The sequence below is a fragment of the Amblyomma americanum genome, chromosome 8 (genome assembly GCF_052857255.1).
Source record: "Amblyomma americanum isolate KBUSLIRL-KWMA chromosome 8, ASM5285725v1, whole genome shotgun sequence".
In the NCBI taxonomy this organism is placed as follows: domain Eukaryota; kingdom Metazoa; phylum Arthropoda; class Arachnida; order Ixodida; family Ixodidae; genus Amblyomma; species Amblyomma americanum.
In genome coordinates, this window is record NC_135504.1 from 63,066,052 (window position 1) to 63,089,439 (window position 23,388).

Below are 23,388 nucleotides of genomic sequence, written 5' to 3' on the forward strand. Positions count from 1 at the left end.
CTAGCGGGAATAAAAGGGCAGGGAGAGGGAAAGAAGGCAGGATAGGGGTAGAGGGTAATATACATTATGTACAAATAGCCGCCGCGGTGGCTGAGTGGTTATGGCGCTCGGCTGCCGGCCCGAAAGATGCGGGCTCGATCCCGGCCGCGGCGGTCGAATTTCGATGGAGGCGAGGTTCTAGAGGCCCGTGTGCACTGTGCGATAGCAGTGCGCACGTAAAAGAACCCCAGGTGGTCGAAATATCCGGAGCCCTTCACTACGGCGTCCCTCATAGCCTGAGTCGCTTTGTGACGTTAAACCCCCATAAACCATAAACTTTGTACAAATAGAGAATATTGGTGAAATCGCAAACGGCAACTTCAGGCAGTAGGCCGCAGGCTAGCAGACGACGCGTTGTATGCCACAATCACTCCGGCACCTTTCTCTTCTTTTATTCTTTCACTCTCTCTCTTTTATTCCTTTCCTTACTGCTTGGTTCGGGTATCCACCGAGATATGAGGCAGTATTATTGCGTCATTTTGCTTTCCTCAAAAACCAATTTTTCAATTTTTTTGTTTGTTTACACAAAAGGCGTAATGCATTCACTTATAAATTTTAACTTCTGTGGACACCGATTTGCACAGTTTTAGTGGCTGCTTGTTGGTGAAATTGCAAAAGGCAACTTCAGGCAGTAGGCCGCAGGCTAGCAGACGACGCGTTTCTTGCCACAATCACTACAAGCCACAACAAGACGTAGACAAATCCATCTGAGTAGCGGCGAAAGTGGTCGGGCTGTTTGGCTCGTTTTTTTACAAGTACCGCTGTCACGAAAGCTGTTCACGCTAGCACCCCACATCCTTCGGATGTGCACTCAGTAACCATTCACTAAGATCAGGGCAGCATCAAAGGAAAGTGCGAGCATGTCTGCCGATGCAAAGGCAGCTTTCAAACCGGTTACGCACGTGCTTTTTGACATGGATGGTCTGCTCCTGGGTAAGTTTTCGTGGTATTTCGCTTTGCTTTATTTCTGTGGAAAGCCAACTGCGAGCCCTTTGTAAATGAGAGCCGTTGAGCGCAGGTGGAAATTTCAAAAGAACAGGTAGCGGTACGCTGTCGCTTTTAGAATAACTTTGCGTATAACGGCTGTTTCGGACTTAGCGACCGTGCACGCTCGGAGTGTGCCCTTGATGTTTTGCTTTCGAGTGGTTGAATTTTTGACAAGGAAGCTGTACGCACAACCAGGCTAGTTGGCGTGTTATTGATTTTAATAACACTTCTTGCCGGACTATGAATGCTCGCTCTTGGGTTTAGCGCGGCCTTTTAAATGAACTTACCTGTGGTAACGAATAGTTAGCGAGCTAGGCTTTATTTTGTTACATTTAGGGCGTCTACAAGGGCACAAAACTTTCGTGCCGATGTGCATGATGTGCTGGCGGCAACATAAAACACGAAAAGGAATAGAAGAACCGTGAAGCAAAGGTTTTGCTTCAGCTTTTCGTAATCTTAGACCCACTTCTTAGTTTTTGCTGCTCCCATCTACCTGTTGCATCCTGTTGACAAAATCATGACCTGGTGATTACAAGCTGGATTGGGGATAAGCCTTCCTGTGACTTTTGGTTCTTGTCCAATCACCCTAGTAGGGAATGTGCCACAATATGCCTGGGGACCATTACGATGGCCAGGAAGGAATTGAGCAACTAGTCCTTATTTTAAGTAATGTGGCAACCACGGCGTCTAGATCTGTTTCTTCTCAGTTTCATTCAAGAGCAGTCAGAGCATTCATAGCCCATAGCTGAACCATACCCCTAACACCAATCAGACTATTGTGGTTTGGTGGATATATCTGTGGAGGAAGACCCTTGCTGGTGAAATATTAGGCACAAAAATTTGTAGTGAAACCTTTGTCTGCATGTTTTGCACCTAAAATATGCAGCAGAGTGATGCACTGTCAAAGTGAAGCAGCCCGTACGTGGTGTCTGCAAGAAAATGGAGCTGACTTTGTTCTGTAAAAATGTTCATGTGGCGACAGTACCTCTGCAGGAACAAAGGACTGTTCCTACTCAATGGCACATAATGGCATGCTTATCAAAAGTTTTTGATGCACTACAAGAACAGCTGCCATGCACAGGACTGTGGGGCATCATCTTTTATCGTGGTCTGCCTGCACACCTAAAACCGCCTTTCAGCTGCTGTACTCTCCAGAGGTTAAACTTTAGACTTGATCACCTTGCCATCCCAACGTGGCTGTAAATAATTGCTTCCTGCTTGCCGGAGCAAAAACTGCATGTGTGGTTTAAGGTTTCAAGCTTTTGGGGAGTTGAATTTCACACCTAGCTGTGATAGTAAGCTTGAGAAAGTGAGTGAAAAGAGTGTTCCCAAGAGTGGTTTGCAAGAATGCTAACATGCTTAAGACACCATGGCAAATTTTTCAAACAAATGTTATGGTATAAAAGGCTTTGCATTTTATTTTCATGGATCAAGATTTGTGTAGTGGTCCTTATAATTTTGTCAAAAATGTGAAGATAGGGATGCATTAGACGTGTGGCCAGTAAAGTGGTAACTTTTTTTTAATTGATACTGTAAGTTCCATCAGGGACTGTAACAGGAAGGGCTGTGAATGATACAACCAGGTGTAGTGCACATATTGGTAAGTAAAACAACTTTAACAATAACATAAGGCAAAATTAGTTACAAAATCGGTTAGAGAATTCAAGTTGAGGTACAAATAATAGGCTGCAAACATGGTGACAAGCATACCAAAAAAAGGAAATCGGCTGCAGTTAGGGCTGTAATTTCAGTCTAGGCACAAACAAAATAGTAAAAAAACAGGGCAGAATAGGAAAGTGTGGAGAATGAGAATAACTACTGGGAAACAAACAGGTGATCTATAACCAGGGCACTAAATGCATCTAATGATGAGCTGTTAGTAATATCTGTGTTTAGATTGTCCCATTCTCGTGTAGCTCAAGGAAAAAATGAGTATTGGAATATATCAGTATGGAACGGAAACTCGCTTAATTTGTGTGTGAGGTTGTGGCGGGTCGATCTAGTGTTTGTGTCGTTATGTATTTTGTAGCGGGCACTTTTAGTTGGTAGTGTATTAGCTGATACATAATTTTAAGTCTTGCAAATTTTGCTCTTTTCTTCATGGTTAGGAGTTCTGCACGTTTAAGTAATTGTTTTAGTAGCTTAGTCATGTACACTTTTCGAAATTCCTGGTATGCTCAAGAAAGTGCAGCGTTCTTTCCGTTATACGTACTTTTTAGCATTATTGGCTGTAAGGTGTTATTTATGCTGTTGAAGGAAACCAACAGTTATTGCAGCCAAGGAAGGCATAGGGATATGTATTCTTATTTTTAGTTTATGTTGTTGATCATTGGGAAATTAGTAGTGTGATCATTTTTAACCTGAACGACAGTTCATTAGAAAGTAGAAGAAAAATAACCACTTTGCAACCAGTGGGTCTGAGCCTATGACCTCCAGATGTCACATACGGCAGCTGTCCAACCTTCTACTTTCAAGTTTATACTTATGTTGTGTGTAACATAACCTTGAGAGTGTTTCAATTTTGCAAGTTGTCAATTGATTGGTCACCGCTGCTCCACTCACTTTTTCTGAGGCAAAGTATTGATAGCAGTAGCCATAGCTGATACTGTGCTGATAATGCTGATAGTGATAGTGCTGACATTGTTTGCTTAATATAATTTTGTTTATAGAATAGATATGTTAATCACTGCACCTTTTTTTTTCTTCTTTGCAGACACAGAGACACTGTACACGGAAGCAACACAAAGGGTGACTGGTCGCTACGGCAAGGACTTCACCTGGGAAGTCAAATCTGCGGTCATGGGCTATGTGGGCTCGGAGACGGCACGGTTCCTCATCGAACGGCTTCAGCTGCCCCTCTCCGTAAAAGAGTTCGAGGCCGAGTTGCATCAGATACACTTGGAACTCTTCCCCACTGCCAGACTTATGCCCGGTGAGCAGTAACTCTAATCTCGCTCAGTGAAGGAACTGTGTCATGAAGGACTCCCTTGGATTTTGAAAACGCATGTAGACTTTGGTTTCATTTGCATTGCATGGATTTCTTCTAAGGGCTCAGATTCCCATTTGAATTTGAGCATGCATAACTGACGCCGAGTTGGTGGACTCGTCAGTGAGCCTGCTGACATTAGTCAGAGCACCTATGTTAAAGACCTGCACGCATTCGATAATACCAGTATTTGTGGCCCTTTAATCCATGCATGAAATGATACAAGTTTCTTGAAGGGGCCCTGTGATACTTGATGGCTGTCTTAAATAAACTTTTCCACTGATTAGATTCTGCTGTCACGAACTCCTCAGCTGAATGTTACACCTTCACATGTAGCAGAGAACACAGAATTGTGCTGTAAGCAAGTGTGCAGTGCAGGAAATTAAGACATGTGGTCAGCCGTATCGAATTACTGTGTTTACATTATTGTTGTTTAGAAAGTAATTACTCATTAGTGTCTACCTAAGTGTAGCCAATCTCAGGGTAGTACTGTAGCGTGTCACGGATCTCCCCGGAGAACACTCGGACCGAAAGAATGGACTGGGCGACAGGTGTACTCACACAGACGCACATTTAATACACCCTACGTGACACACACTAGAACAAAGTTACACAAAGACAATAATTACACAAGAGCTGGGAACACTGCTACCCGCTTCTACTACTAGCGTTCTACTGTTAGTGGTCGGCGTTCGTGCTCAGGGTTGGTTCGGTGCGGCTGCGGCGTTGTATGGGTCCAGTAGCCGGCGTCGAGGTGGCGTTCGACGTGCTTGGGCTGGCGTCGCTGGCTACGTCGTATAAGCTCCCAGTCTAAGCGCCCGTGGAGATGATGCCGGTGTTGTTGGCGTTGGAGGCACCACCCGGATGGGTGGCAACAGTGCTGGAGACACTCCTGGCTGTAGCAGGTGGTAACGTCCTCAGTTAACTCCCCGGAACAGGCTCAGGAACGGCAGGAAGTCCACGATGCGAAGCGCCGTAGAACGCGAGCTCACCGGAGCAGTAGCCGGTGCCGCTCTCTTCCAGCCGAAACATCCCTGACACGCCGGAGCCTCCGCTTCTCTGTTCTTCCTCCTCGTGCCTCACTCTCCCTTGCCCTTTTATAGCCTTGGCGTTAGTCCACATAAGCCTTGTTGTCATCTTCTTGTTCTTCTCTTCTCCACCAATCATCTCTCTCCACCTCACCGAATGCTTCTTCTTCCTCTTCTTTACTCTTCGGTTAATCCCCGTCGTCTTCTTCACACCTCTTTCCTTCATAATTTTATTTTATACTCCTTAATATATGTGACAAAGGCCCCCTCTCTCAAGAGTTTTTCCATGAAAAACTGCTCCCGTCATCCTCATCTTCAAGCCATCCACCAGCTATCTTCTGTGGCGATTCTGGACCCAGCACACAACACACCGCAGATGTACAGCACACACCAAAAGCACACCGCTAACACAGCACACCAAACTGCATTCTCGGAACACTGACACACCACTGCTGTTGTCTGTACAGAGTCCTTAATAAACATGTCGATGTCCACAACACACTCCCTTGCATAATCACATAATACCAACAACAGCAACAACAACAAGATAAATCCCAGAGATACATTAGCACAGCAACAACAACAAGATACATCCCAGAGATAGCTAAAGCTGTTTAGTTGGCTCTATCTGTAGAGCGGTCTAATTTGCAACATATGACCTCCGTTTTGCCTGGCCTATCTGAAAACATCACCCCCTTGATTTGGAGTTGAGCTGTGATCGTCTGTCTTCATTTACATTGGGCTTCATTAGTACCTCATCCCCTCCTGCATTTTTCTTCCCACTCCACGTGGGCACCTCGGCAACATCACCTGTCTCCTCGGCTACTACCGAGCATGCTACCTAGGGGGCGTACCGTACGACACCCCTTTCTTCGTACTTCAACATATTTACACGGAAAACCTTCTTAGTGTCCTCTATCAATAATTCATAATCCATGTCCTTTTTCTTCCACGTCACAAGGTACAGGCCCTTCCATTGCGTCAGTAACTTATTATGATCCGTGGGAAGCAGGACGAGAACCCTGTCGCCCGGATTCAGATTCCTGTGAATGGCTTTCTTTTCACAATATCCTTTATGGCATTCACACGTCTTTTCCAGGACTTGATGTGCAAGCCTGCATGTTTCCTTCAACCTGTCCCGCAACTCAAGAACATACGTGTATGTTGTCTTGAGATCTGATGCAATCTCTTTATTAGCCCACAGCTCCTTGAGTATTGCAAGTGGACTTCTAACTGTTCTCCCATATAACATCTCGAAAGGCGAGACACCAAGACTCGTTTGCGGTACTTTGCGGTAAGCGAACAAAAGAGCTGGGAGATATCTATCCCAATCAGTAGGTCTCTCCTGGCACATTTTCTTGATCATATTTTTGAGGGTGCTGTTGAACCGCTCTACGAGCCCATTACACATAGAATGGTAAGGCCTCGTCAGTAACTGCCTTACTGACAAAAGGCGATTAACCTACTTCATTAGTTCCAATGTGAAGATCGAGCCCTGGTCACTCAAAACTTCCCTTGGGAACCCATAACGCGAAAACATTTCCACAAGACCCTCCGCCATTTGGATACTGTCAATAGTTCTCAGTGGAATAGCGTCAGGATAACGAGTGGCCACGTCAACCAGAATAAGCACATATCTATTGCCTTTGGCGAATACTGGAGAGATTGGCCCCACAATGTCAACAGCCACTCGCTGGAACAGTAGGTCGATGGCTGGCATCTTGCCCAGAGGTATGGGACCAACTCTTTCCTTTGGAACTGTGTGCTGGCACACGTCACATGAGCGAACAAAGTGCTTAACGTTACTCTGAACACCCGGCCAAAAGAACTCCTCGGTGATCCTAGACACCGTTCTTTGAACACCCTGGTGTCCGGCCATAATGGCGTCATGTCCTAAGCGTAGCATGGTCTCTCGCATATCTCTCGGTAACACCAGCTGTTGGACCTGCCTTCCTGAGTTAAATATGCATTCCCTGTGCAGAAGACCGTTTACCAACTGGCATTCGAATGACGTAAGACTCCTCTTTCTTTTCACTTTTTCCCCGACTCTCTCGAAGCAGGCCTTCAAGCTCGGGTCTTCTCTTTGCCTAATTGCAATTTCGCCCGGTGTTGCGCTCAGGCACATCGTAACGGGAGTAGAGAGCGGACGCTCTGCGTTGCTCGGGCTGTCGCTTGAGCTCTTGTCTTCACTGTCGAAGAGAAACTGACTGCACCCGCCTGAGCTGTCGAGGGGGTTTCCTATGGGTGTTCTTCTATGTCGATCATCCTCCACTCGGGATCGGGGTCTTCGACACCTCTTGCACCCGTAATGTTTCCCAAGATGAGATCACAGATGGGTTGCTCTATGCATTTTGCCACTACCTGTCCAGTATAATATGGCGTGGACACTAGAATCCTGGCTTCGGGAAGGTACCTTACTGTGCTATCCACAAGATTGACGGCTGACGCTTCCCCTGTAAGATCCTCATCCTTCACCAGGCTTCTCCGAACCAAAACTGTGTTGGCTCCGCTGTCTCTAAGAACCAATATAGGACGGTCTGCTATTTGCCCAACCACCACTGGCATTGCTGCTTTCGACTTGGGTGTTCCATTCACCGTTCCATTTCCCAGCTGTGTTTGCTCTTTTAGCTGTGGAACTTCAGGAGGTGTGACAAGCTCTGCCCAAGAGTCGACAACGCATGTGGCTCGGTCCAGCATTCTGTATCAGCACTCATCCATAGTATGACCTCTCCTCTTACAACCTGGACACACAACCTGTGTCTTTTTGGCAACGCTACTAGTCCGACAATCAACTGCACGGTGTCCCACCTTGCCGTAGAAAAAACACCTTACTGGTGCCTTAGATGCACCGCTATGTGCTCTTGGTTTTGTCGCATCTTTCTTTAGGACCTTTTGGATTTCCTCCTTTGCCTTGCTCAAATTTCTCAGCCCTTGAGCCTCGAGGAATTGGTCTGCAGTGTTGGTGAACTCTTCCAATGAACACAACTTTCTTTCTTTCAGGAATAGCGCTAGCTTTGAGCTGCGACACGCTAAAAATTGCTCTGTGACCGGCTTGTCACGCACCTCTTCAAAACTCTTTTCTGTGTTTGACATATCAAGCCACCTATCAAAATAGTTGGTCAGCCTGCAGGAAAACTGCTTAGCGGTTTCCGAATCCTCAGGTTTCACGGTGCGAAATCTCTCACGAAAACCCTCTGCCATTAGCCTGAATCTTTGGAGGAGTGCCTTTTTGACTTTCTCGTAGTTCATGGAATCAGCAGCGGGCATGCTTCCAAACACATTCAGCGCCTCTCCGACTAAACACATGCTCAATGCTGTGGCCTATTCACTGTGCTCCTAGCCTTGCCCCAAAGCTATCCGCTCGAATTGTTGCAGATATGCATCCAAATCATCTCTTTTGTCATCGAAAAGAGCCGTCAGCTTCCTTGGACAAACTTTGGCCGGTCTAGGAGATTCTCTACCCGCTAAGGAACGCTGATCACTGTCCGTGATCTCCTCATATCCTCCCGCGACATGCGCCTGTTTCCACAAAAGAAACTCCTTCTCCCGTTCTATCCTTCTTTTCTCCTGTTCTTCTGCCTTGTGAGCTCTTCTAGATTCTCCCTCTTCTGCCTCGCAAGCTCTTTTCTCTTCTCGCTCTTCTGCTTCACGAGCTCTCTCATCTGCTTCGCGAGCGTCTGTGCGTGCTTGCACCCTTTCCTCTCTCTGCCTATCTGGCTCCTCTTTCTGCCTCCTCTTTCTGCCTCTTTTCCTCCTCGTCATAGAGGCACATCGCCTCTTCCTTGCTTAACCTTAGCTTGAGCGCCAGTTCTAACGTTTTTTCCAAATCCATACTTTCTGCCGTCGAGAGATTGGAAAGATCCGAGACAAAGCAAAAAAGAAACAAGGAAATGAATCCCGGCACAGGCTCGCCACTTATCTTTGTTACAGATCGCCTCGGAGAACACTCGGACCGAAAGAATGGACTAGGCGACAGGTGTACCCACACTCACACAGACACACATTTAAAACACCCTACGTGACACACATACTAGAACACAAAACTAACAAAACTAGCACAAAACACAAAGACTATAAATACACATGACCTGGGAACACTGCTAGCCGCGTCTACTACTAGCGTTCTACTGTTAGTAATCAGCGTTCGTGCTCACGGTTGGTTTGGTGTGGCTGCGGCGTTGTATGGGTCCAGTAGCCGGCGTCGAGGCAGCGTTCGATGTGCTTGGGCTGGTATTGCTGGCTGCGTCGTATAAGCTCCCAGTCTAAGCGCCCGTGGAGATGATGCCGGTGTTGTTGGCGTTGGGGGCACCACCCGGGTGGGTGGCAACAGCGCTGAAGACACCCCTGTCCGTAGCAGGTGCTAGTGTCCTTGGTTAACTCCCCTGAACAGGCTCAGGAACGGCAGGAAGTCCATGATGCGAAGCTGTAGAACGCGAGCTCACCGGAGCAGTAGCCGGCGTCGCTGTCTTCCAGCCGAAGCGTCCCTGAGCCGCCGGAGCCTCCGCTTTTCTGTTCTTCCCCCTCGTGCCTCACTCTTCCTCACCCTTTTATAGCCTTGTTGTCGTCTTCTCCTTCTTCTCTTCTCCACCACTTATCTCTCTCCACCACACTGAATGCTTCTTCTTCATCCTCTTTATTCTTCAGTTAATCCCCGTCGTCGTCTTCACATCTCTTTCCTTCATAATTTTATTTTAGACTTCTTATTTTATGTGACATAGCGATATCTACATTACGGTAGCATTTCGAGCCTTCAGGGTGGCGGTGCCGCCACGCTGTCACATGGAGTGGAGCAGCTGCCGGCGGCGCGGCGCCGTGGCTGATCACGTGGTGCAGAGCAGCTGCTGCTGCCGGCGGTGTGCCGGGCCGGCGAAACCGAGCTGCCACAGCTGTGTGAAGTGGGACGAAGATGGAGAAGGAACGCCCAGCGAAACAGAGCGGCGAAAGACTGACTTTGCAAGTTAGCTGAGCAAGTTCCACTCTGCCAGCTGTAGCTATTGCATCACTCCAGGTTTAACCAGAGCTAAACCACCACCAATTTCTTTTTAGGGACACTGCACGCCAGGTGTCGGGAAGGGGAACCGATTTCCATGAGCTTTCTGGTGGCTCCCAGATTAGCGATCGCGCATAGGGAGAAGAAAAGAACAGTTGCAGTGACCACAGTCAGCTTAGACTCATCTAAAGCCGAGGAGGTTGTCGCTTGTGTGCATGCAGCATGGGGTGGTGCAGGTAGCAATGCCTGGCAGGAACAGATCTAGGTGCTGCGCTAGTGCCTTGCTTCTGCTGCCATATGCATGCACAGGATGGCAACAGCGGGCACAAAGGCGCTCAACACGTACACCTAGGAAGTGTCCATGGAGTGAGGGCTCCAGATGCGCACGTGCCGCGATGCCAGCCCACAGGTGGTGCTCTGAAACTTAGCCGTGCAATGCAAGTATTCCAGTTATTTATTCACTGGAGACGAATCGATTTCGAATACTAAACATTCTGATCGAATTCAATATCAAGTATGTACTACTTGACAGAATATTTGCACATTCCTAATATGTTTAGACGTTGGCTAAATGGGAGCATACTGAAAGAGATTTCTTGGAAGTTTCTGGCTGAAATGTGAAGGCCTCTGCTCCAACCACTACCTTGAAGAGGCATTTACTCCTTCAAAGTAGCAAAGGTTGAGGCAGCCTTGTTGAAGTTTGATGCTTGAGCGGACTTGTTTGTACACCTATAAAAGTTTACAATTGTGAAGCTTGCTCTAAACATGGGTAACAGCACACATGTAAGAAACACTTTGATAATAAGATGTGCTTTCACAACCAATTTCTGAGGCCCGCCGCGGTGGCTCAGTGGTTAGGGCGCTCGACTACTGATCCGGAGTTCCCGGGTTCGAACCCGACCGCGGCGGCTGCCTTTTTATGGAGGAAAAACGCTAAGGTGCCCATGTGCTGTGTGATGTCAGTGCACGTTAAAGATCCCCAGGTGGTCAATTATCCCCAAGCCCTCCACTAAGGCACCTCTTCCTTTCTTCTTTCACTCCCTCCTTTCCCCTTCCCTTATGGTGTGGTTCAGGTGTCCAATGATATATGAGACAGATACTGTTCCATTTCCTTTCCCCAAAAAACCAATTATTCAATTATATTCAATTTCTGAAACTTAAGTAGGGCAGTGCATGCGTTGGTACCAGATCTTTTGTGATGTTGCTTTCTGCCAGGCGCTGAACGGCTTGTGAGCCACCTGCACCGGTGCGGGGTCCCAATTGCTGTGGCAACGAGCTCTAAGCGGGACTCGTTCACTCTGAAAACGAGCCACCACGGAGACCTGTTTTCCAAGTTCCATCACGTGGTGTGTGGCGGGGACACACCAGAAGTGGCACGCGGCAAGCCGCACCCGGACATCTTCCTCGTGGCTGCTGCAAGGTTTGACGACCCACCTCCTCCCGAGAAGGTATATGCAATAAACGCTTTAAAATGCTGTGTACACAGTTGTGAGCACGTACCTCTAGTATGAAAGTGAGCAGTCAGCTTCTATGCAAGATCAAATTCAGTTGGTACTTCTGCATTGAAGTTAAAAATGCCTAGTGAGCTTTATCTGTGCGAAAGAAAACTATTTAGAACAAAGGAAAAAATGTGGTTTACACCCAAGCTTACGGAGTAATCACTGGTTGAAAGTGGTTAATGTGTTCCCCTTCATATTGGACTTACCTGTGTACATGACAAACTGCCAGGTTTTTGCAGGAATTTTGTATTCCTAGCAGGGATTTGTTTCATGTGAATTAATTGCAGTTCGAATTGCAGCTGGGATGCTTTCATGTGTTGGTTAGCAAATGCAGTAAATATATTTCTCAAAACGAGGAGCTTGATAGTGGGTCCTTAAATGCAATCACATACCATGCACAGTTTATCCCCCTTTTTTTACATAGATTTGTTCATTCATTCATGATTTGAAATATTACACAGTAAAACCTCAATAATTGGAGCTGATTTAATTTGAAATCTCATATAGTTTTTAAGATTTCTGCAGTCCCTTAGCTTTTAATGTCATGCAAATCTCACCAGTTAATCCAAACTGGCAGTTTCCACCGGCTCGGTTTATTTACAGACCTGTGGTGCTGTGTGGGAACGGCAGAATTCAGCTGGTAACGCAGAGTCATTCCGCTTATTTTAAGCGCTTTTACACATCGCTCACTGCATTGCGTACACTGTAAATGGCTCAAACACCAGACATTTAGTTTTTCGTGCTATAGTGTCGGTAAAGTGCGAGTGAACACAGTGGCGCCATCTAATGACAAGAAGTCAAAGCACATCAGCACTGGGTTGAAGAAAATGTTATCCATAATTATTGATGACACGGATGAATGCATTGCAAGCCTTTCTTTGTTCCAAGGAAAACAATGCAAATACTAGACAATAATGTAAAAGCTGACAAAAACCTGGAGAGCTGCTTCGCTGGGTGTCGTTGCTTTGAAGAAAATATTCACTGCATATAGTTAGGATTAACAGCTTGAAAATTGTCAAAATACTTGAAGAACAAGGGCTAGTTGTTGTTTATGCCTTGATGTGTGGGCAAGAGTGTGTAAAACAACAGTAAATGCCACCATTTAGAGCAAGCTGTCTCGTCGAAGAATGCAGTAGCAATATGCATTTGTTCCGAAGTGGGCGAGTAGTACGCCGCCATCTTGTCAACACATCCTGTAATGTGCCCGTAGGGCACACACACTATGGTTTGAAGCATTCATGCACCCGCAGGACGCGGTGAGGTACATAGTGTTCTGCTCAGTCACATTCATTATGCCCAAGCCACCGCGGTGACCGAGTGGTTATGGTGCTTGGCTGCTGACAAAGACACAGCTTCGATCTCAGCTGCAGCAGTTGCATTCCAGTGAAGGCAAATTGCTAGAGGCCCGTGTACTGTGTGATGTCAATGCACAATAAAGAACCTCAGGTGGTTGAAGTTATCCGGAGCCTTCCACTACGGCATCCCTCATAGCCAGAGTTGCTTTGGGACGTTTAACCCCATGAAACCAGACCAAACATTTTTTATCCTCCTGAGTTACTGCATACGCCCAATTAAAGGAGTCTATTTTTGATTTGGCTCCAGCTTGGCTTGGCATTGCAGTCATGCTGTCACCTTACTTACGTGTACTTTTTTTTATCATTGCGATTTCTTGCCCAACTGGAGAATTGTCATTTCATTTGTAGTGCCATGTGGGCCGCATTTCACTTGTGTCTTCCCCCCTGTGTAAATTTGCAATGTCACAATGATCACCCACCTCTGGGCACAGATTTTTTCTGTGCTGAAGTGCTTGGAATGTGGTGAAATGCAAAAAAGTGGAGGAGAGTAGTTATGAACTCAGATTTTTATGTCGTGCCTTGTATAGGATAGTGGTACTTTGCGTAACTTCCATACTTTCAAAGTGGCTGCAAAAAGTTTTAAGATTTGTTAGTAATGACAACTCGCACGCTGCTCGTCGGACTCTACAAATTGCTGGTAGCTTTTAGTAGTCATGAATTCAGAGCAAATATTAAAAAGGAGTGATTGTCTATTCTTGTGCTGCTGGGCTCAAGCGAGCCATTGAAAATTTTGAAAGCCCTTGAATATATAAAAAAAGCGTTTTCAAGGCCCTTGCAAGTCCTGAAATATTTTTGGGCCCTTGAAAATCTTTGTTAAAACCGCTGTGGTGGCGCCTAGTGGTTTGAGCATCTGTCTCGTATGCGGGAGGTGCAGGATTCAATCCCCAGTGCCGCCGGGTGCCCACCAGTCTTCAATGGGTACAAGCTTTCTCCTGGCCTGAAGCTCAGCTTCTCTGGGGTGAAGTCCTTGGGAAACGCCGACATTGTGTAGATGAAAGAACGCCTTGTGCTGTGACAATTTTTTAGCCATAGATGCCCTTGCACTATTATAATTCATCAATGTCAAACCTTTGAATTTTTGGTGTACTCTAGGGGCGGCCTCAATAGATGTCTTGCACCCACTAAATTTTCTCTCTGACACAAAAATGCTTGTGTCACGGATCTCTCCGGAGAACACTCGGACTGAAAGAATGGACTAGGCAACGGGTGTACCCACACAAACGCACATTTAATACACCCTACGTGACACACACACTAGGACACAAAACTAACAAAACTAACACCACATACAAAGGCTATAAATACACACGATCCGGGCACACTGCTACCAGCGTCTACTACTAGCGTTCTACTATTCGTAGCAGTTGGTAGCAGTTGGTAGCAGCCTGGCCGTAGCAGTTGGTAGCGTTCTCCGTCGACTCCCCGGAACGGGCTCAGGCACGGCAGGAAGTCCACGATGCGTTGCCGTAGAACGTGAGCTCACCGGAGCAGTAGCCGGCGTCGCTCTCTTCCAGCCAAAGTGTCCCTGACCCGCCGGAGCCTCCGCTTCTCTGCTGTTCCCCCTCGTGCCTCGCTCTCACTCGCCCTTTTATAGTCGTCGTCGTCTTCTCTTCTCCACCAATCATCTCTCTCCACCTCACCGAATGCTTCTTCTTTCTCTTCTTTATTCTTCAGTTAATTCGCATCGTCTTCTTCACACCTTCTTCCTTTAAAATTTAATTTAGGCTTCTTAATATATGTGACAGCTTGTTATTTATAAGTCCACTGTCAGATTTGAGGCAGGGCATCAAATTCATGAAACGGCTGCTAAACTGAGTTACTCATGCTTCAGATACTTTGTCATCAGGAGCATGCTCAAGGCGGCTCACTTCAATACATCCGTTGTTTCACTTCACAGTGCAGGCTTGCTAAGGTGATGTTTCTTTCTCATGCCGTCTACTGAATTCTCGCTGGCCATTTATGCACCAAAGCATGCGGTTGATGACGTGAAAGATTGCAAATTTCACTTCCACTCTTTTTAAAGCTAAATGACACCAGATCACACCTGCCTTCTGTTTTTTTCCCATTGTAGGTTTTGGTGTTCGAGGATGCGCCCAATGGTGTGCGAGCTGCGGTGGCCGCCGGCATGCAGGTGGTCATGGTGCCAGACCCTCGCGCTAGCGAAGACTTGCGTAAAAGTGCCACACTCTGTTTGAACTCTCTCGAAGACTTCAAGCCTGAATTGTTTGGCCTGCCACCATACAACCACTGCAACTGAGGGAGCTGTGCTCTAGTCTGTTTTTTTAGTTTTAGGCCGCACTTTGCAAAGTTTGTTGCATCAGGCACACTTTATTTCGTGTGGAATATGTAATGCATTTCACATTTGAGAGGTATAATGGAAGACAGCAGTAGGCTGTGTGGGCATGGGAGTTACTGTGGAAGCATTGATGTGTAGGGTGCTGGTCACAGATAGTACAAAAGTTGAGCCAGTGATTTAGGCAAATGAGACTGCTTGCTTACGGTGCAACATTTATAGATGAGTTGGTGGAACCTTTCATTGTTTACATGTTTTATTCCCTCTTGCGCAAGGACTGCACCTAACGTGCTGTGTTTTCATTGTTCATGCTGTAGTCTGAGATCTTGGTTCTCTAGCTGAAACACAGTCTGCAGAAACGAAGTGGCAGAGTGAGTTTTTAAGAGGCAATTGCACTATAAAGAACTCTGGTCTCTTCAGTGCAAGCTTGTGTTCATATTATTTTTCTTCACTTCTTTATTTTTACAGTGGATCTAAATAAACACTATTATTTAGTTACCAATACCGTGGTACCTTGTTTTTGGCTGATTCTTCTCCATGCCAGAGCAATCATCATCAAATACGAGCTCAAGCAAGGACTCAGTCAGTCAACCACATGACCGGAAGGACGCTGTGTGGGAACCTTTTTTCTCGCCAGCAGGTCTGTAGCGCCTGTCAAGTCTACTCATGTTGGGCTTGCCATGTTAACAGCTGCTTTAAATCTGAAGACTTCTGTCTAGAAGAAACTGCCATTGCCCATTGTGTGCGCTCTGTTGCCAAAGTCTCGAAAATTCCTTGTTGTCAGCAGTACATAAAAACTCTGGGACTCTAGGAAAAGGGCAGCACTTAGTTTGTATACTACATTTGAATCCTTTTAGTGCGGGAGAATTACAGCCTCTGCCCAAAGTGCCCAGTCCGCAGTGTTTGCTGTTGAGCCGTGCACTGGAATGCTTGCGGCACCTCTGAAGCCCCAAAGCACTACTGGTATTGGGGCGAGAGGTCTTCTCACCCTTTCAAGGATTTAACACTACAGGTATGGTACCAAATGTGGTTATGCACAACCTCACCATAGTTGCAAAAGAGCCACAGCTGCTTTTACCACGAAGGCCAGAATGTAGAATGCAGAAAACTTAAGTCATTAGATCACTGCCTCAAGCAAGTTGTTGCCACCTTGAAATGGCATGCATGCAGGCAACCTATGTTAATGTGGGTTACAATAAGCAATGAAGGAGAGGTGCATATGAGGGGGGGAGCATGGAGAAGGTCCTTCTATAGCTGCCATGTAGTTATCGCATATGAAAATCAGTGGGCACATCGCGACAGAACATGTGCATGTTGAAAGTGTACAGAAGGTAACATTTACATTTAGTACGGCTAAGAAAGTTGCTACTTGTTGATGCGTAGCAGGATTGATAGATGTGCTAAAGCATTGGCAATCTAGACTTGGACGACAAAACACAGGAGACACGCAAGACAGTGAAGTGCCAACTAACCATTTGTTCTTACTTCATCTTCAATGTGTAGTGTGTTTTTTAGCTCTTGTCTAGGTGCTTAAATGTTTCCTTTAAATCTGTCATGTCTACTTCACATTTTACAATCTCGCTGATGGTGTAAGTATAGCGTAGACCAACAACTGCATCCTAAGTCGACCAGCCAAGGGTGGTTCCTGACAGCTTGACTTCAGGCTGCTGAGATAGTCGCATTCACATTCTCTATTTATTCAAAATTTCCTTGCATTACTTCGGTACAATAGCACAGAAGGTTATTGAACTCTTCGGTCAAATTGCTTTTGTGGACCAATTCAAATCTGTTACTGCCATGACTATTGCAGCCTGCAATTTGGTTTTTCAGGAGTATTGCAGTGCACTATGTTTCCTTCAGAACTTTGCCACTGTGGCAGAGTTTGCAGTTTTGCCACGTACTGCTTGAATTATTTTGGATTGTTTCATACGTACACCAAGCTCTGCGGAAGGAGTAAATGACATTAATCATATTCTTTAAGGCTCTGAAGGAGGGCTGGCAACCTGCAGGTTTGCTTCTAAAGCTGTTAAAGCTCTCCGCTAACTCAATTCACCTGCACCTTCAGCATTGTGGAACGCTGAGAAGATAAGCTGTATTTGGCATTTTTTAAATTGCCATTTCACATCTAATGGACACACGTTTCAGACCACAGGCATGTGTGAAAAATGTTGAGGATAGCAGGAAAACGGTGCATGCTCAAAATGTGAAGCGGTAGGCAAACATAGGTAACGTACTTATAGATGATGTTAAATAATCAGTCATCGATAAAACATTGTCTCAGGCACTCTCTGCTAGCTGACGTGAGACAGGTGTAGTGAAAGGCAGCTTCATGTTCAGTCAGTTTCTTACATCCATTAAATTTCCAAATATATACGTTGAAAATGTCGAAACATTTTGACGAATATCAAGGTGCTCAAAAATATCGTAAACTGTGAACACATCTTAAAGGGGTGCAAATCAAGCACCAAAAGGGGCAAATGTTCACATTAAGCATAAGGAATTATAAATGTGCCTGTACAGCACTACAGCTTGGATGGTCTGAAATTGTGGAAAGGTGAATCAAAAAATTTGCTAGCACAATACTTGAACCATATAGACTAGGGACAAAGTCGATGATGTAAAAGCGAAAACACTAACATAAAAATCGGTGAATGGTTTCCATCAGCTGCACTCCCTGCAACGAGATCAACTGAGAAGTTCGGACATGGGTCCTCAGCATGTTGGGCGTCTCATCTCGTGGCCACTTATCTCCTAAGAACTGCAGCGGAAGTGTCGTCGAGTGCTGTGCCCCGCAGCGCTACTGCTCAGTCGGTTTCACCACAGATGGACGCGGGAGCCATGGAGTGCTCTCCGATGTGGCAGCCAAAGGCAGATGAAAAATGCCGCGTGTTCATCAAGGCCTGGTTGCAGAGGTGCTCGCGAGGGGCTATCGGCCTGCGAGTAGAGAGAAAAATGGAAAAAATAACCCCTGTGCACAGGCATGATGACACTAAGTGGGGACGCGCACATGCCACTGTACATGTGCTGCAGGCACGCAGCTGGTCCGGTTTATGCCAACACTATAGTCGGATGAAACTCGGGAACGCAGTGGCTTTTCCCCGTCAAAGCACGCCTTCCCAGCTAATGGCGCAGGCTGATTCTCATTGCCCTGCTAGTGCAACAATGCAGGTAGTGGCAGAGAAAAGGGGATGGTCCTCTCCCTGCATTGTCGTGGATAGTTGACACCAACTCCCTGCATTGTCACGCTCGGGCTTGCGAGAACCAGCCGGTGCCATTGGTTTGAAGGGGGTCCTTTGGCGTGGAAAAGCTGCGTTTTTCTTGATTTGTATTCGACTATAGGACGTGTCCGCTGTGCAAAAGTTCTCTGGTATAAATGCAAATTAGGTAGAGACATGCATGCAGAGGCAGCTTACAGAAAAAATTAATGCAAGGGAAAGAGAGCCCACATGGAGACATATATATCAAAAAGAAAAGAATGAAACCAGGAAGAAAATTGCATAATTCGAACTGAGTGCACACAAAAGGAACATACAACACTAAGTAAAAGAAAGTGAAAAAAAAATTATTACGCGGTACCTCTCATGGAGTTTAGATTGACAGCTTTGGCAACATGGAATGTGCACAGAGTCCAGAATATACTCTCACAAGTTCAGGTCGTCTATGAAAAACAGCGGGCTTGGAGACCAGGCGTGAAAAAAAGGCTTACCCGAAGCCTGCTGTGGGCTACACATTCTAATTAACCTGTATGCCAGGTGCTCATGATGGTAGTTGGACACCCATCATCTTTTCCCAGGGGAAATATTCATCTGGAATAAGCTGGTCCCAGCTGATAGCCGGAAGTTAAAAAACTGGTTCCATTCATGGTGGCACCAGTTAGTCCAGGGCTGGAACCAGCTGGATATTTGCTGTAACCGGCTGGCAACGATACTGGTGCAGCAATGCCGTTTATACCGTTAAAAAAAAAATCGCCATTGCTTTGTAGTGTGACTTGTCTTCCCCAGGAAGCTGCTAGAGAAGGGGTATTGTCACTGAGGTTGTACACCCTGACAGCTCAGAACTGACCAAGCATGATGATGTCCATGCAACGCCTGGGTTCCTCGCACTGATACCTCGCCGCAGCGTTTAGGGCATCTTTCTTCCTTCTTTCACTCCATCCCTTCTGCCACGGCGTGGTTAAGGTATCAGCTGAGAGGGAGACAAGCACAAGGTGCAGTCGGGGACAAAAGTATCTGGACCGAGTGCTTTGTAAATGTAATAGAGCAGCAAGTTGGGCTAGTTATTCGTTAGGGCCTTACGTGTTTGCCCTTGTCTTTGTTACTAGCGCAGTAACAATTTATTCACTCGTGCTTTGCAAATGAATTCGATAGCTCTATTAGCCATCTGCTGGAGACCACAGTCGTTGAGATGAAGTAACTTTCCCCTCCAAAAGCATGATCTCAAGCCGGCGGCTAATAAAACTATCGGCTTTGTTTATGGTGCATGTGGTCCAGAGACATTTGTGCCCCACTATACATGCTCCTTTCCTTACCTCATAACCCATTATTATTATTGTTATTATTATTATTACCCGTGGTCTTCTGTTGCGATGGCAGGCAGTCCACACAGCGGCTGGCAAAAGCTGAGGAAGAACAGCTGCATGGGCGAATAGGCGCGGTCCAGGAGCAGTCCTGTGTCGCTGCGCGACTTCAGTACTGTAGCGGCGTACGCCGTGATGGTGGCTTCCAGTGCAGGCTCCCAGCAGCCGGCCGCTCGTTGGTCGAACCGCTGGCGCGCCCACGCGGACAGCCAGCCAGCACCCAGCTGTCCGTCGCTGTTCACCTCGATACCCTGCGAGGACGACAGGAGTCTGTTATATATATCCTGTGCAGGATGTTTCAGCGAGGATGCTAAGTGTCGAGAGTTTTTGAATGCGTTAGCATTAGAACGCCCATTATCGCAAAAAAAATACTGAAATACTGGCAGTGGCTTAGCTCGGCTATGCCAGGATATACGTAGTGAGAGGTGCGTTTCCCTGGCTGAGCTTGTTGTGGTCACTGTATGTTTAGCAATGAGAGACATTGGGTATACACATCTTTTATTGATTTTGCTTGATAGAGACGAAGACTGCCCGATGATCTGTGAAGTAGCATGCAGTGGTCTTAATTTTGTCGATGCAGTATTTCGATTTTGAAGAGCCTCTTTAGTATACAAGCTCTATAGTAGTTCCCTATTGTGTAGTCTGGACGTGAGGGTTCGAAGCTAAATTAAAGTCAAACTTTTCTTTCATACACTCACTAAGAGAGTCCTGTTTCCTGTTGAAATCACCCAAAGTCACACACAACTGTGAAACCGTGCCGTAACCTGGTTTACACGTGGCAACTACATCAGTCGTCTGCTTGACAGATGTTCCCGGTGCCACGTAGACTCCTTGGATGATAATGCCGCTTTCCAGAAGCCGAACACAGCAGGCTTCACCATTATTCACCGCGATCAGAAGGAGGGAGATGTCTGACAGCAGTGATACCTTGTTTCACATGCACACAGACTCCAGCGTTATTATTTGGTTCAAGCCCACTTCCAGGCGACAACCTCAGGATCGGAAAAGTTAATCTTCTCTTGTCTATACCGCCATTCAGCAGCGGCTGCACTGTTTTTCTCTGCATGCATGTCAAACGTTGTGATACAGACAGCGACTACATCGCCTTTTATACACAATACTGCACATGCGACGCGGGGTTCGGGTGATAGAGCGGCGTGCGACGAGGCGGCGACGAAGAAAGTGGCGCAGCAGCGGGGTCTCTCTGGCATAGAGTTTCTTACTATTAACAAGAGGGAAAGCTGGCACCCCACCTATGGGAGTTTGCATGGAGCTTCCTCGAGACCACCTGTACCACCATGGGCGCTCTAAGCATCATGGGGCGGAGAGCTATCGACTGCAGAACTACAACTTTTGGCCAAAAAATAATAAAAAAACAGACGTTCGATAATCAAGAATGTCCCAAAGTTCAATATCTTGTCTATAAATTGCAACAAACGAGCAGAAAAGCACATAAATGCAAAGTTTGGCTAAAATCAGAGATGGCTTGCTCCCCTATTGGCCAAGCATTGCAGACTACAAAAGCCAATATTTCGTGCTTAACAGGTGCACTTTTAAAAAGAAAAATGTTTTTGAAAAAAATGTCCCTTCAACATCTTAAAAGGTTTTTCCACAGCATTTTGAAAGACAGAAACCTTTTATTGGTGTCGTGTGGTGTTGCTTTTTCGCTACTGTGGCTTTTGCACACTACTCTTACGCCGAAGTCGTCTGCGCGCGGAGCGCTCCGTGGATACGGAATGAGGAATTTTAGTAATGCCACAGTGTGTTCCTGAGAAAAACCTACTGTTTCGCACCAAGTAGCTCATCCCTCTAGTTAATAGTAAGAAACTCTATGCTCTCTGGTTACCATGGTATCGGCGCATGCGCACAACTGCTCGTCCACGTGACGTCCAGCTCGACTTTGACGGTGGAGCGGGCGCGCGGCGACGGCGAAGTGCACGTTGCACTTTGCTGCTCTCCGGTTGCCATGGTAACAGCGCATGCGCACAACTCTCTCCCATGTACTGCGAAATGCTCGACTGGTAGCCTAGTGTAGCTCCTGCTACAAAAGTGAAGTCCTGCGTTGGCGTGTGAAGACTGGTTGGCAGGAGGCAAACCCCCTCTGACCTCTTAGGGAAGAAAAGAGGAAGAGAGCGGAGAGCGGGAAGTGACGAGTGATGAGAGAGTCAAGGGGTAGTGAAAGTGGAGCACGGTACGATGTAACGTGGTGACTGATGGGCTGGATCGCGCCACCTGCTCGCACAGTGAAAAACAGGCAGCGGCTGCTCTGTCCGGGGGAGAATATGAATGCTAACGCATTGCACTGATGTGTGGATTTTTTGTGCACTGCACTTTGTACCGCCCCATCGTCGCTCCATATGACCACTCTTCAAAGGGACCGTCACATTTTTTTATCACTATGTAGACCTTTTCATGACCCTCGGAAAAAAAGCTTTTCTGGGCTGTGGGGAGAATGTGGGGGAGGTTATCCTCAACTTCTTGGTGCACTATGAGCACAGCCGATGTGCCCAATATAGCGCCGCCCATGGGCCTTTGTCGCCGAAACTGTGAGAGATTTATTGATTGTTAGAAATGCACTGACGGGAGATGTGTGCCCGGCAACCCTGTCACATGAACGTGAACAAATTTAATCTTGTAATGCCTCTGTGTCTGCGTCAGCTGCAATGTACAGTGTGCAAAATTGGTTTTAATTTCTTCTCGCAGAACTGCATGAGTTACTATAGTAGGATACAACTTCAAAAGTTGTAATCTCCACGGCATCCTGTACATTATTCCGCTAGCCAATCGCAACAGTAAAGAAAATCAGCTTTTAATCTTTGCCCTTATTAAACAAGCCAGGCATCAGAATTCTACCGCTTAATTTTTTTTTATTGTACTTAGCTAGGTAAGAAAAATTCTAACGGTCTACTTTTTTTATTCTGGAGGAATCTTGTTCAGCAGTCCCGAATGTGGGCAGTGCTTCATTGCAGACATCAGTTATATCAGACTATAACAGTTGACAAAACTGTTGTTTGAAAATATTTAGCAAAGTAAGGTGTTTCAGCTACTACAGACGCAGGAGGCCTGCTGAAAGATAAATTTATTCAAAGGATAACCCAACATCAAGATGGCCTATAATTTTTGTGGTCATGATACTGTTGGCACGCTGTGGAGCAGTTTTGAATTTTGTACTTTATTTACTCCATGCCCCAGTATATTTTACTGCAGTTTTATAGCCCTTCGACATAATTAGAAATTATCAAAATTAGCTAAATGATTCTCTAATCCCTTTCGTAGCAAACTTTTTGTATTTCTGCAATTAAGGGATCAATACTGATGAAATCCTGGTGGTTGAAACCAACGCGTTTTGAATAAAAAAAGCCAAGTATAGACAACGCCAGTTCCAGTCAATATAAAGAGAGTTCAGCGAGCCAGGAGGGCGCTTACTTAGGAGTGTGAATTGTGTTGACGAACTATGCGCTGCTGCCACCATTTCCGCTGCTTTTACTGGGTACCAAGCGGACTAGTCCACTTTTTTTTTTCATTACAATTTTGCAATGTAGGTATGAGTACAAAGAAATAGGCAACCGGTAACGTCCATAAACTTAGGAAGCGAGCTACAAGCGACACACCAACCATTTAGGAATTGTGGTGAT

At 46.3% G+C, this 23,388-nt stretch overlaps 1 protein-coding gene and 1 long non-coding RNA gene across 2 annotated transcripts; one reads left to right on the top strand and one right to left on the bottom strand.

Annotated features, from left to right (window-relative positions):
• The first annotated feature begins 742 nt into the window (after positions 1–742).
• On the top strand, positions 743–15,679 carry LOC144101779 (pseudouridine-5'-phosphatase-like). Its single transcript, XM_077634986.1, has 4 exons — positions 743–972; positions 3,740–3,958; positions 11,246–11,478; positions 14,956–15,679. The coding sequence occupies exons 1-4, from the start codon at positions 900–902 to the stop codon at positions 15,139–15,141; spliced, it is 711 nt and encodes a 236-aa protein (XP_077491112.1). The 5' UTR covers positions 743–899; the 3' UTR covers positions 15,142–15,679.
• A 147-nt stretch (positions 15,680–15,826) lies between these two features.
• Positions 15,827–20,820, bottom strand: LOC144101780 (uncharacterized). The gene is made up of 3 exons (XR_013308061.1): positions 20,681–20,820; positions 19,745–20,004; positions 15,827–18,111 (listed from the first exon to the last, which is right to left on the bottom strand). It is a non-coding gene; the product is annotated as an uncharacterized LOC144101780 (long non-coding RNA).
• Positions 20,821–23,388: the final 2,568 nt, after the last annotated feature.